General features: G+C 38.7%; 1 protein-coding gene across 3 annotated transcripts in view; it reads left to right on the top strand.

The window, feature by feature from the left end:
- Nucleotides 1-14,030, top strand: part of NHLRC3 (NHL repeat containing 3) — a 47,860-nt gene extending 33,830 nt beyond the window's left edge. Inside the window, exons 2-8 of one of the 3 annotated variants that reach the window (XM_063315575.1) lie at nucleotides 3,372-3,414; nucleotides 4,010-4,162; nucleotides 8,629-8,782; nucleotides 10,238-10,438; nucleotides 11,576-11,667; nucleotides 12,101-12,213; nucleotides 13,368-14,030. In XM_063315575.1, coding sequence (XP_063171645.1) covers nucleotides 3,385-3,414; nucleotides 4,010-4,162; nucleotides 8,629-8,782; nucleotides 10,238-10,438; nucleotides 11,576-11,667; nucleotides 12,101-12,213; nucleotides 13,368-13,596 — 972 coding nt within the window. In that variant the 5' untranslated portion in view covers nucleotides 3,372-3,384 and the 3' untranslated portion in view covers nucleotides 13,597-14,030. Of the gene's footprint in view, nucleotides 1-3,363; nucleotides 3,415-4,009; nucleotides 4,163-8,628; nucleotides 8,783-10,237; nucleotides 10,439-11,575; nucleotides 11,668-12,100; nucleotides 12,214-13,367 lie in introns of all 3 variants that reach the window. The other 2 variants (XM_063315559.1, XM_063315567.1) reach the window with 2 other exon arrangements.
- Nucleotides 14,031-14,313: the final 283 nt, after the last annotated feature.

Here is a 14,313-nt window from a genome sequence, read left to right as displayed (position 1 = left end):
GGATCAGTCTCAGGTTTTAAGGATATTATTTAAGGCATCATCTTTCATGGGGTGCTGGACCAGCCTATTTGAACCTGAATAAAGATAACTTAGTACAGCCATAAGAACTTATGAAGGGCCTAGCTGGATGAGACCAAAAGCCTGACTAATCCAATATTCCATTCCACAGTTGTTGACCAGGTATCCGTAGGAAGCCCTAAAGCAGGGCCTGACTGTAGCAGCCACATCTCCTTGTATGCTCTGTTCATAGTATTCAGAATGAAATGGTTTGTGATTCTTTCCCTGTCATGACTTGTAGCTGTTGTTTGGCTGATCCTTGGTCATAAATTAGATTGATTTCCTTTTACGACTGCCCAAGTTGACAGCCATCACCACATCTTGTGGTAGCAAATTCCATTATTTAAATCGGTCCTGTATAAAATTGTATATCATTCTCTCTGTTCTTGAATCACTCCCCAGTTTCACTGCCGCTCGATTTTTCTACATGGAACACTTTTCTGCACCTCTTGACATGTTCTCATTTACCTAGTGCTTTTCTAGAACCAGCTATGCCCCAGCCAGAAGTTCCTCAGAGAATTGCTCTAAGTCTGCCTAGGATGTGTAGATTTTAACTCCCTGAATTAACTAGCCAACATGATGATTGCTGTAAATTCTGGGAATTCATATATTGGCAGGTAATTCAGGGGCTCTAGTCCTTTGTTAGTTTTGGTTGACGCTTTGTGTACTTTTTTGTTCTTTAATTTCTTTTTTGGATGCATTGACTAGAACTATATACAATATTCCACATGTGATTACAAAATATATCCATACAAAATCCAGCAGTATAATACTCAAAAGGTTTACATTGTGAATTCAACTAATATAGCACTTTTGTGCAGCTCTTAAAGCAGCTGTGTCTTTCCTTGGAATTGCTCAGCTGCTATGCATGTTTGATTTAAAGTACTGGTGACAAGTGTTATATGAGTGCCTGCATACTGAGAAGCATTGTTTTGCCTTCAAATCCAAAGAGTTACGGAGCCCTTTTTTAAAATCACAAACTCAACCCTTTCACGATCAGTCATAGTTAACTCTGACCCAATCAGTGTATCCCTTTGATGTTGGGATTTGTGCTAATGTGCAGCATTCACACTTAATTAGCAAACCATATCTGCTATTTTAACATTCAGCTTCCCAATTTGAAGGGAACCCTTTGGACTATTTCACTGTCCTTTTTGATTCATGCTAATAAGTAGGAAAGTTACTTCGCAGTTGCCTTTTTAAATTCTGGATTATTTATGAGTAAATAAGCTTAATACAGATCTTTGGAAGCCTGCACTGTGTCCTTCCCTCCAAGAAATTACATTTATACTAGCCTTCCCCTATCTAATACCATTTAGTTGTAGTGGGACTGAAACTCCAAGAGTCTCAGCCAGATGCTTTCCTTATTAATTGGAAATTATGGGAAGTGCAGTTGAAATACGTATTTTGAAAAACTATATAAACCATGCCTTCTGATTGATCCCTATCCATGTGCCACTGTCCAACAGGATTTGTCTTAACAGAATGATCTTGAATTTCCTCGCATTACTTGGTCTTCTTTAGCCAAGTAGAGAAGCCAAGCCACTGGACTTCACAGTGTGAAAACTGTTGGGAGTGAGTTGTAGTTTATGAGCATATGGAAAGTGACACATTCCAGTCTTTGTCTTGTGTTGCTGACCTTGGCTGATTTCTGAAAAGCTAAGCAGGTTGGATCTGGTTAGAGGTTCAATGGGAGACCATCCCACTTGTAAATTAGACTAGGAAGCGGAGAAAAGTTTAAAGAGCAGGAATGGAAAATCAGTTCCTTATTATTGCCAAGTAAAATATATGCATGTGTCCATGTAGTCACCAGGAATTGAGCTCAGCTTGGAAGGAAACATTACTTGCTTTCCCAGATAGTCACAGGATCCATTTTCAAAAATGGATTTTACATTGACCATTTGCTAGTCCTTTCATATAGTGGCCAACTATAGAAATACATCACATACTATTAGAAGATTAGCAGTTTCTCATTTGATTTCTTTTAAATCCTCTGGCAATCTCTTGCTCTAGAATTGTATATCCCTGCTTTAGAACTGTTCATCTTTGTGGAATCCTAGAAAAATTGCTGACTGGGGAATTCTGGGAGTTGAAGTCCACATGTCTTAAAGTTGCCTAGGTTGAGAAACACTGGTCTAGACAGTTGGGAAGAGACATGCCTTGGGAATCTGAAATCACTTACTCTCATACCAATACTGCATTGGATTGCATCCTGGTTCTCTTTCAGACATTGGTCTTTATCCACTTTTTCCAACACTCCCTCTTGCCAGGAATTCTTGGAGGGACAGTTTAATTTTTAAAAATCTGCTTTTAAAAAATATTTTCCTTCCATGTACTGTAGATGTATCTGAGAGGCAAGGAGGCAAATATTCCTGAGTACTGAAGCCATTAGTGGACAGCTAGGACCACTGAATGGAGCAGAGCTTAATACAGCAAAAAGATGCGCACAGAAAGGAATATTATCTAAAATAGCATTAATGAGATGTTAGAGAAATACAGGTTATTGATCTTACACACTTAGCCCACCCAAGCATAAAGAATTACACACTTAGACAAAGTAGGTTCAAAAGTAAGCAAAAAAAAAAGTCTTATTCATTTTATTTGGTCCAGTTACATCCATTCAGAAAAATGATCCTTGTTCTTCTTTCCCTAAACTGAATTAACCCTTAGCCCTCATTGCTGCTAAAGGCTGCATGCAGAAAGGGGGAATCTCATGACTCCAGGCCCATGCATGGCGCCCGGGATGGAAGAAGCAGCAGCTGCATGCTCCCTTCCCAGATGGTGGAGGAGGAAGGACCGAGGAAATGTGGGAGGGACAACAAACAGCTTCCTCCAGAAACACATAGAGAATTGCATCCTAGAACGAACTCATCCTCATGCTGATTTGCTGGGACCTCCAACAAGTACCTCCCCTTCTCTTCCCATTTCCCCCCTATATATTTAGATATTTTATACTATGAGCCTGCAGGATGTGGTGTAGCACTTTTAATTTCTGAACAGTGCTACAGCTTGTTTTAACAAATGAAATAGAGCATTTGAATTTTTTTTAAAATTGGCCTTTACAGTATTTAACACTGAAAGTACTTAAAACCGCCTTTCTGAATGGCTGTTGTCATTCATATGCAGAATAGAAATTAAAAAGTCAAGGCTGTGACTTGCTAAGCAAATCTGCTTATATGAGCACAAGGTCGAAGAAAGTGGAACTAACATTGAATAAAGTGATAGACTTAAATGAAACGTATGGATTCAGTTTTCTATTCAGCCTAAAAACTTACAACGTTTGGGCCAATCATTGTTTCCTCATAGTTAGCAAGAGGACAGAACCGCATGCAAACTGCCTTGAAGCCTTTGACAAGGGTGAGTGAAGCACCCTTTGGATTGTGTGGGTTTTTGTTTTTTTTGTTCCCATGTAATCCTTGCCACCTTTGATGCCTAAGAATGGCCCTGGGTTTTAGCATGAAGTGCCATTTTGGTCACCAGAAGATGGACCTGGCAGTTCCACCCAAAGACAGGGGATTGTAGGAGGAAGCTTGAGAGTTTCAGGTTTGATTGTTTGGGTCTCCCTATGTTCAAAAAATTAAGTGGCTGTTTGCAAATGCTTCATTTGAAGGGTTTTTTGTTTGCAAATTAATAAAGTTGTTTAAAGGATTTTTTTTCCTCAGCTGAAGTCAAGACATATGACTGAAGAAGGAGGGTTCCCTCAAGCTGGATCTAAAAGTTTTAACCCTCTTTCAGCCTAATCTACCTCACAGGATTGTTGTGGGGAAAAAGAGGAGAGAATGCTAGGTACAGTATGCTGCTTTGCGCTCCAAACCAAAGGTGGGATATAAATCTAACAAAGAGGTGGAGTTAACCCTTTCCTGACAGGTCCATTTTCTGATGGCTGAAATGATGCCTGACAGTAAATCTGACCACCATTTAACAGTATTGTTTTTGTGTTTGATTTTTTAAGGTGTTAAATCAGTGGACTACTTATTCATTGTGGCAGATACAGAAACCACTCTACAAGCTTGATCTAAGTTGGCCAAAGTTTCCAGAAGAACTAATCGGTCAAACATATTGTGTTGCTGTTGATCATACCCAGGGATTAGTCTATGTGGGACAGGTGAGAAACAACAACGTTCTGATGTTTATGGAGTAACAACAGTTGCCCAGGATGCAGTTAATATATTAAGGAGATAAATAATAAAATCCTGCATGGTTTTGCTGCTGCTGCTTGAAGTTTCAGGTTATATCACTTTAAAAAAAAAAAAAAAAACGCATTTCAGAGATTCTATATAAATCCAGATTTTATCACTGGATCATAAATCACTTTTTTTCATTCACAATCTTTTGTTTGGTTTACCATCTTCACAGCTTACATACTGTTTTTTTTATCTTGATTTGGCTTAGTAATGATATTGTTCTAATTGGGTTGATGAATTATTTCTTTATTAAATTTCTAGGCTGCTCAACTCCAAGATGACTCTTGGCAGTTTCACAAAGTTAAAAAAACAACATTACATAAACAACAACAACATACATGCATTTTTCTTATAGTTCTGCCAAATCACACAAAAAACGGATGTACCTTCAATTTAGCAGTTCAACCACAGGATTTTATAGTGGAGGATTTTATGGCACTTGAGATTAGTACTTTATTGTCTAAAAATATTCTCCTTATTCTTCCAGTTCTAAGTAATACTCCTTATTTGGCTTCTGGTGTCTCTGGTTACTTATTACAGTATCAAAATTTATTCCCAGCCTTGTTAATATCCAACCAATTTAAATAATTTCACTTTATTGTTTGGTGTCTACCAAATTATGTATTTCACTGAAAGATGGAGATAATTTCAAGTAAAAGCTAGATTTTATGTTTCCAGAAATGCAACTTCAGCTACTGTGTTTTTTATTTTGGCAGCTCTGTTTCAGATTGCATGCAGATTCTCCTATTTCAGCATCTGATAGTACTTTGTTCAAATGAGTGGAGCTTTCTCACATTTTTCATTTCAAGTCTGTGGTCTGGTTTGCACAACATATTGTGACTTGGCTTAGTATAGGTAGTCCTCAACTTACAACCATTAATTTTACAACGGTTCGAAGTTACGACAGCTTCGGAATGGGTGCATTATGGCCTGTAAAGCACTTCCGAGTGTCGCAAAAGGCCACACCACCCCCTGCCACAGTCACATGATCGCATTTTGGGCACTTGGCAACCGGCTTGCATTTATAATTGGTTGCAGCGTCCCATGGTCATGTGATCATGTTTTGTGACGTTCTTTGCTGTTTTCCAGCAAAAAAACACTCACTGGGGAAGCTGGATTCACTTAACAACCATGGTGATTCGCTTAATTACCTATGATTCACTTAATGATTGCCATAAAAATGGTCATAAAATCAGGTCCAGTTGTGGTGAGTCGACTTCGGACCGCAACAACTTACAATGGAAGTTCCAGTCCCAGTTGTGATCGTAAGTCAAGGACTACCTGTATACTATCTGAACCCAGACCATAGGACAGGCTGATCATGATCTGAAATCATGGTTTGGTTTTATTAGTTTACTCAGTCATTGTCGAACCTGTCATCTGAAGCATATGGTAGCATATAGAGGTGGCTGCTCTTAAATTATGGAACTTGTATAACCCCAGCGTTTTCTGTGGTTCATGAAAGCAGCCACAGCTCTTTTGAAACTCATGCAGAAACCTAGAAAAATGAGGGGTAGTGCTCATGCAAGATCTGAAATTCTTCTGCCAAGTCATTTTTAAAGTATGCACAGCCCTGGCAGAGATGCCGAAGTACTTGCTTGTGTGGAACTGTGGTTTGGGAATGAATGTCCACTCAAGCAACTCTTGTTGCTTACCATGCCTGAATGACCTTGCAGGCAGACCAGAGTTCATCAGCACCAGGTGAGTTAAGGTGGCCTAGATGGTCTTGTAGCCAAATCAGGATTAATGGGCATCGGTTGGGTATGGGCGAGATTGCTGGCATCACTGGTATAAAGCTGTCTGTTTTAGAAGTGCTTGTTGTTGGAAAAACTAGCTACTGTTTGTGAGGTTGATTACATTTGTGCTTTGAGTAAAAGCTGAAGTTGCATGTATCCTGCTTACCATATCTTTGACTTAAATAAAAAGATGTAGAAACAATTGGTTAAATGGAAGTAGGTAAAGGACTCTATTTGAGTCAAGATCTTTACATTTAGTCCAGATCTGGATTATAGATTAGTATGATGGGGAACCAATATCTCCTCTGAGTTTGGAATGATAGGAAAGCTTTCATTTTTAGATGAGCATGCCTAGGTTGCATGAAACATGCAGTGGTGTTTGTTAAGTGAGTTCCTCTTTATTTCATATACCAAGATGGTACTTCAGTGTATGAGCTTTCCCAATAGCATTCCTAAATATGAAAGAGTAATAATAGATGGTTCTTACCTGTGACATAAGAATCCAGATAAGGCTCTGATAAGATAGTGGGCACAGAATAGCATGGAACAGCATAGAATTGGGTTATATGGATAACTGCTCTCAGACTGGATGCTGTTCGGTACCATTGATCCATCTTGCCTATATATCATTCCTACTTGAACTCTGCTATGTATGGAAATATTCAGCTTACTGTCTGTAACCAAGAACATGAGCACTAAATGTTACAGTACTTTCCAAGATAAAAAAATTAAAATGCAACTTTGACACTTCCTTGGGCTCAAAGTAGTGAATGTACAGAATGCAACATGTTCAGCCTAGGTTTGGGAGTTGGTTTAGAAAACTCTGTATTCAGGACCATAAATAGGTAGGGCTGCATAAAAATGTTCTTCCGCTGTAACTGACTGAACTAGATCTTGCCGAGTCCTCATTGAATGGATTGTGATTGCTCTATGTTGTCTTTGCCCTCTGGAAACACAATCAGAGTGGTTTGGCTTTGATTTTAAGACCCACTTATTGACTGCCTCTGGCTGCGAGTAGCTCTTTCGGAATGAGATGTAATATAGCAATGCTTTTGCCACTCCAGTTTCTTTATTGGGACAGGATAGCCTCAAGCAGTCCATCTTAATGTCTAGTTTTCTTATGTAAATCTGATAATAAGTACATTGCAGGTCTGTATGTATTTTTAAATCATGGTGCACTCATTCTTTTCAAGCTGTAATGGCCAAAAACATTTAAACCTCGGAGAGGCATTATATACAGTAATTGTAGCATTTAAGACCAGAAACCTAAGGCTCTTTAAAACCTGAAATGTGTAATTTCTGAATTTTTAAGGGATGTAATGCATCTAAAATTGACCTGAATTCCCACTATTGTAATTATAATCTTTAATAAAATTACTATAAAAAAATAAAATTGACCTGAATTCCCAAACTACTGAAAGACCTCCAGGATAAGACAGACTGATATAAAGAAAATAGAAGACCAGACAACTCAACTTCTGGGTCCCTGATGAATTGCTGGAAAGTTGAAGTGCATTCATGTGGAAGTGATATGATAGATTTAGGAATGAATATATAAAGCAATACTGGTTGGAAATAGTCTGATCTCTGCTCTCTGTTTAGGGAATGTCCGTAAGTGGCATAGGTCGAAGGGCAGGTTTGCATGGTGCTATGCCTGAGGTATTTTCATCCACGTGCAGGGGTTTTAAAAATAAGTGGACCTTTTAAAATGTGTTTTGATACCTTAACTTTTTCACTGTGCTTCTGTTTCACCATGTTTTAGTTCTGCAAAAGTTATTTTGGAACCCTCTATTGTGTAATGTTGTACATATAGTATTACTCTTGTTTTGTAGCTCTTTTGGAATATTTGATTATTTTTTGGACCTGTGATTTTTATTTTGTTGTATCCTGTTTATCTTCCAGAAAAGGCTTCTTATTGAATAGTGAATTAATGAAATAAAAGATAAATCATTGTAACCATGAATAGATTAGATTTGGATGTACTGGAACCTGTTTATGTTAGGTAGCCATATATCTCAAATGTACAAATGCCAAGAACAAGTAAGGGAGAAAGGCCATTGTCCTCTTGGGCTGCTGTAGAGCTTTCTGGAGGTACTTTCCTGTGTCTTTTGACAACAAGGTCTTGGGCCAAATACTTGGGTGCCCTCCTTTTATTTGGCCTTCCAGGTGCAGAATTTCCCAGCCAATATGGCCATTACTGAAAATTCTGAAAGATAATGTCTACATAACAGAAGGATGCTTGGGTTAGGGAAGGATGGACTAAGTTTCTCAAAACAGCCATAACAATTTTCTCAATCAGCACACAAAATGATGGCTGATATCTGTTGTACTGCTATGTTGGTATCTCAGATATCTTACTTTGCTTTTCAGGCAACATTGCTTTCTATGGTCTCCTTGGACCCACCAGCTACTTGCCTTTTACATAACTGCATTGAACTGCAATTGAGAGAAACTGACTGACTAGTATTTATTGAATATATTTCCTTTCCTTGTTTGTTTTTTGGAGGTAGCCATACTTGGTAAAGCTCTCTGGAGTTACAGCATAGTAATGTTTAATGCAATTTATAAAGAACTGTATAATGAAAAAATGGTTAGGTTTTCTGTCTGCAGTATCTCTCTGATTCTCTTTCGTTATTTTTGTGCATTTTGAGAGAGGTAATGATGATGTGCCAAAGGTCTCTGTATACTCTGAGGAAGGCTATCTTGTACAAACGTGGAAGACAACCACCATTGAGATGCCCCATGGAATCTTTGCACTGAGCACATCCAATGCAAGCTCTGTGTGGATCACGGATGTAGGAAATGGTGCGTAGAAAAATTGTTGTTTAATATGAAAAAGGAATGCTGTTGTGTGTCTTTGTTTTGCAGCTGAAGTGTATTTTGGATTGCATTTAAGTTGAGATGCTTCCACAAAATAAACTGGAATTCAAGATTAAACATACATATCAAAATAGGTAGCATGGTGCTCATCAGATATTTCAGTCTTCAAATCCCATCAGCCCAAGTGGGTGTGGACAATGGCAAAGGGCTCTGGGAGGTAGAGTCATTTTAAGACATCATACCAATATTTAATTTAAAAAGCGTCAATTACCAGAACATCTGTGCCACCATTAAAATCTCAGCACACAGAAGTACAACCAATAATCAGCTTAAATGTAAGTCTTCAAAACTCAACAAATTGGTTAGGTAGTTCACTTCTCATCCAGGTTGCCTCTCTCCTAACCATCTTAGTTTGTTTCTTAAGATTTTCTTCCATGTTCTTAAGCAGTCATCGCTCCTTTTTCAGGACAAAAAGGGATAGTGTTCTTTCCATCTGAGTGACAGCAACCCAAGCATGCTTCCACACAGAAGGCTTCTATTCATAGTAATCAGAAGTCATTGATGCATCTATTTCAGCTCTCTCCATAATGGATTTTCAATGGTAGAAAAATATGGTAGGGATACTAATGGGAGTTGGCATCAGCACCTGGACAGCTTTTTGAAATTCTGTGAATGAGAAACGGTGATGGCACATCCCTGTGCTCATTTTTGCAAGCCCCAGAATCTCCACTTTGCAATTCCATCAGCAGTAGCTTCCTCTTGAAAGGTTCTACAGGTGATGCCAAATGAGCATCCAGTTCAGCTACTGTACAGCCCATACAAAGCATATGCATGCAATGCAAGTAACTGCTGACTGCATCCCATTTTAGTTAGGCATTTTTCCCCATCACAGTCGGCAGAAAGGAGGTTGTTAATGGACAGTAGCAGTGAAGGCTTTGGGCAGTGTGAGAACAGATGGCACATGGCATTGTGGTAGACCATTTTCACTGTCTTCACAGGTACCACTAGAACTGACATGGCTGCAACCTGATCCTTTCTTATGCTTGACAAAAATCTGCTTTGAAACACTATAGCATAGATCATTTAATTAGAATTCAGTTATTTGGGGTTTATGCAGCTTGCACCATACTCTTGAATGGAGATTTATCCATGTTCTTTCCACACCACACCTCTGCAGATCTTGTTGTTTGTATAAAGTTTCAGGAACGAAGAAGAAAAGGAGATGCTAATCAAAGGGTAGGTACTGCAGTCAGAGAAAACAGGAACAAGAGTTCATATGAGCAACTGTCTGTGATGCAGAGCAGAAAGGTTCTATGCTTAGGATCCAGACGTTCTGCTAGTTTGCCTCTGAACAGGATAGGGAAAAAAATAATTGTTATTTTATCTGTCAGACTGATACTTGTGAGCTTGCTGGAAAGTCTCAACTACTTCTTAATGCAGGGAAATATGGCCACTCGGTGAAACAATACAGCCCTTCAGGTGAGCTCCTTCAAGTCATAGGCACTCCAGGTACAGCAGGTTCCGGTACAAATCCTCTACAGTTTGACCAGCCAGCAGAGGTTTTTGTTGAATCAACGGGAGACATCTACATTGTGGATGGTGATGGAGGATTAAATAACCGCTTGCTCAAATTGACAGAAGGTGAGCAGATGAATGTTCAGGATGCTGATACTGGCTTTCATTTCTAATGTGCTACTGTACCCTTTCCTATCTTGATATGATTTAGATGTTGATTGGACTATAACTCAGAATATCAAACTCATCTGGAGGACCTAAGACTGGAATATGGAAGTGGTTTAAGATTATCTTCCTTTAGCAGTGTTCTTTTTAAACTCTGCAGTCTAGCCTACAATGATGGGGCTTCTTGATAGTCTCCCATCCCAGCATTAACCAGGTTCAACCCTTTTTAGCTTTTCTGAGATTAGCCAAGGTTTGGGAGATGCAGCCACTTGCTGTAAGACATTTAGACAGATTATGAGATTCTAATAAGGAATCTGTGTCTTCTCCCATGTACATAAACCTCCAAATTCTTGGTGGCTCATATGATCTTAGGGTCTCTGCAGGCACAAACTGTCAATATGCATGCAATTAATACTGCAGATTTACTGGCACCTTATCTTTTTATAGGATTCTAATAATATTTTTTCAGTAGTATTCTGATTGTAAATCCCACATCTTAAAGAGCATTATTTTGCAGAATGAAAATACATGTTCTATTAATTGTCAGAAAATTGAAATCCTAACGTATTCTGCATGGGACTTTAATGGAAAGCTAGATTTTATACACTCACTCACTCACTCACTCACTCACTGGTGAAATACAGCATGATATTTTCTGAAGTTCTGTGACATAAATATGCTTGCTTTATTATTTTTCCTAACATTAGGCCATCTTTTGTTTTCTTCAGGCAAACCTGTTGCAATAGAGTAGCATGGCTATGCCATACAAAATGTTGAACTCCTTTAAACTGCTAGGCAACCTTTTTGGTTGCAGATGAGGGCAAAAACGTTCAGTCTTTTGTTTTGGGGGGAGGCAGTTTGGGAGCTTTTAAAGTGAAAATTAAGCCTCAAAGTGTCATTGATTGCACCCATTTTACATCTTTTTAACATGAAGAAGAGTGTGAAATAGCACCACAAAAATTGACAGAAAATAGGTACTGAGGTTCATATATACCCCTGGGCTGTGGGTTTTCTACTCCTGCTTTCATTTTAATTCTGATATTTTACTGTAAGCACACTGCAGTCAATAATGTTTGATCAGCAGCATTCTACCCACAGACTCAAAGATTCTATGGTTGCGTGGAGAAAATGGTACTGCTCCTACACAGTTCAGGATTCCACACAGCGTAACAGTGGATTCGGTTGGACGGGTAAAGTAGCAGTGATAATTGCATAAAACATTAGAATACTGTCGACCACATTAATTAGAACACTGTTGGTCAAGCTAACAGCCATATAGCCTTTATTGTTTCAGCACTTCGTACATGCACAAAATGACAAACTTACAAAAAGATGGGGTTTTCTTTGTGCAGTTTGCCATCTTGACTTTTTTTAATCCCCAACCCTCCCCCCCTTGATGCCCCTGAAAGCAGCAGTCGAAGAATTGAATTGCTGGTAATTCAAAATATTTCGGTGAATGAAAAATCTTCCCATATCGCTTGGATATCAAGATTCTTACCTAACAGAGAGTAATGAGATGGTGATTATTAATTTAGAGAGCAATCTGTTTGAAATTAGAATATGTATGTGTATTTCTTAAGCTTTCTTTTTCAGTGCTCAGAACAGTTTGTTTCTTTGTACTAGGTCTGGGTTGCAGATAGAGCCAACTGGAGAATCCAAGTCTTTGAAAAAAGCACTGGGCAGTGGTTAGGGTCTTGGGATAGCTGCTTCACAGAAGATGGCCCTTACTCTGTCAGGTATAGTGTGCATGCATGCCAGTGTGTATGCTGGATGGAAGAGAAAACTTTTCAACTATCTGGTTGAAAAAGAATTCCCTGATGAAGGGTTCCAGTTCCTAGGACAGAACCAGATAAGAGTTATATAGCAATCTGAACATGCCAGTGGGTTCACTAGGAATTCACATCCTCCTAATTTTGAAATGTGGGCACATTAGTTATAAATTTTTTCATGACCAGTATACTTTTTGAAAGTGAGCTGCCAATAACTAGTCGTTTTGACACTTTTTCTGTAACTCTGACCTTTGAAAGCTCAATTTCACTTTCCTGGACGATACCATTAAACTGCCTGATATTTTAAAATGGCATTTGGGTTGGATCCAAGTACTCACCCAGTGGTGTTTCATTAATGAAACAAGCTTGCTCACAGCATTACAAATGGAAGAGTGGGAGATGATATTTGTATTGGTTCCCCCCCACAATGCATTTTATGCAACCAAGAAGGGGAGGTCAAGTTCTAGGTAGGGCAAGATGTAGATGAAAATTGCTTCCTCCATTAGCAAACATACAAACAAAAAACCTTCTTTGGATCCAGGGACAATTCGAGTCACTTCCATCCTATTTGAATTTACACCTGGAGTGAACCAGGATTTTAAGCATTCTTGTGGTTCCATTGGCGTGCCCTTTCACGTGGAATAATCTCACACTATTTTGGAATTCTACAAAAGAATTGTATCTTGTCGTGGACCAGTAAAAGTTTGCAGACCAGCACCAGTCTGTGGACCACACTTTCTCAGTAGTATTGATTTTTTAAAAATACTCATATTTCATATACTCAGATCATACCTATGAATATTGAAGTTTGTGTCCAAAGAACTGCAGTACGTTATTTGTTATTGAAGAGTGCCTGTCACTTTTCTCTTTTTGCACCAAACATCCCTGTTGAAAATTGGTTCCAAAATACCAGGGGATCTACTGGATCCCACCAGTAAGACTTACTAGGAAAGAAAGTCTTAGAGCAGCATTTCAGACAGTGTAAGTATCCATAGAGAGACAGCAGTGATGCCTCAGATCCAACAGAAATGCATATTGCTCACAAAATGAGATCTTTTAAGACTCAGTGTTCCCTTTTTTTGTTTCCTTCCTTTTTTTCTCTCTCTCTCTTCTACTTACAGATTTACTCCTGATCAGCAGTATATAATTGTGGCCCACCTAAATATTAATAGGATTTCTATTTTGGCAGCCCCACCAGTAGGATTAATTGGGGATTGTATTGTGGTGGACACAATCCAGCTTGCAAGAGAAGTTAGGCCTCATCTTCTGGACATCAGCATGAGTACAGGAGCCATTTATGTGGCAGAAATTGGAGCTGAACAAGTACAGAAATATGTGCCTTTAGACTGACTAATGGCGTCTTTTGTGCTGTACGAAAGTGCGGAATCTCTCCTGTCACAGCCAGATGCGGTGGGATGTGGCTATCATACTTGCCCATTCCTGTGTGGCTGGGGGGCCACAGGAGCAGAGAGAGCTGGCTGAGGGATTCTGCTCTACTGGATTGCCTGCTCTCTCCAGCTGCATAATACTTGAAGTAACTAGTCCTTCATTCTATGCATTTGTCTCAGGGACTGGTTTGTCTTTCGTTATTTTAGCCAAGGTTTATGGACTGTTTAATCGGTTTTGCATATAAGTTATTTCTCTTGTAATACAATTCCAAGAGTTAATCTGTTCATTCCTTTAAAATAATCAGAATTATTTGTTGGCAGTGGTTTTATCTCCAGCCTTAAATTTGTTTATAGTCAATGGGAGACAACTGTAATAAAAAACATCTGTTTTTCTGTCATATTTATAGTTTTGTTTAGTACTCTGAAATGAGTATTTTTTAAAGTGTCGTATGTTGTGACTGTTCGGCCTACCAAACCAATTTCATATATTATGGTTGTCTCATTTTATATCCATTACTGAGACGGTTCTTACCTTTTAAGGAAACTTTTTCTGGATGGTGTTCATTATTTTTAAAGCAGAGCAAAACTAACGGCAGTTTATAATCTGCACAGAAAAACACTACTTTGGATATTGACATGTTATAAACACGTTATGCATAAAGCATTTGTATTAACTAAT

This window comes from Candoia aspera, chromosome 1 (assembly GCF_035149785.1).
Source record: "Candoia aspera isolate rCanAsp1 chromosome 1, rCanAsp1.hap2, whole genome shotgun sequence".
In the NCBI taxonomy this organism is placed as follows: Eukaryota; Metazoa; Chordata; class Lepidosauria; order Squamata; family Boidae; genus Candoia; species Candoia aspera.
The sequence above is the reverse complement of the archived record's forward strand: the minus strand, read 5'-3'. Positions and strand labels throughout refer to the sequence as shown.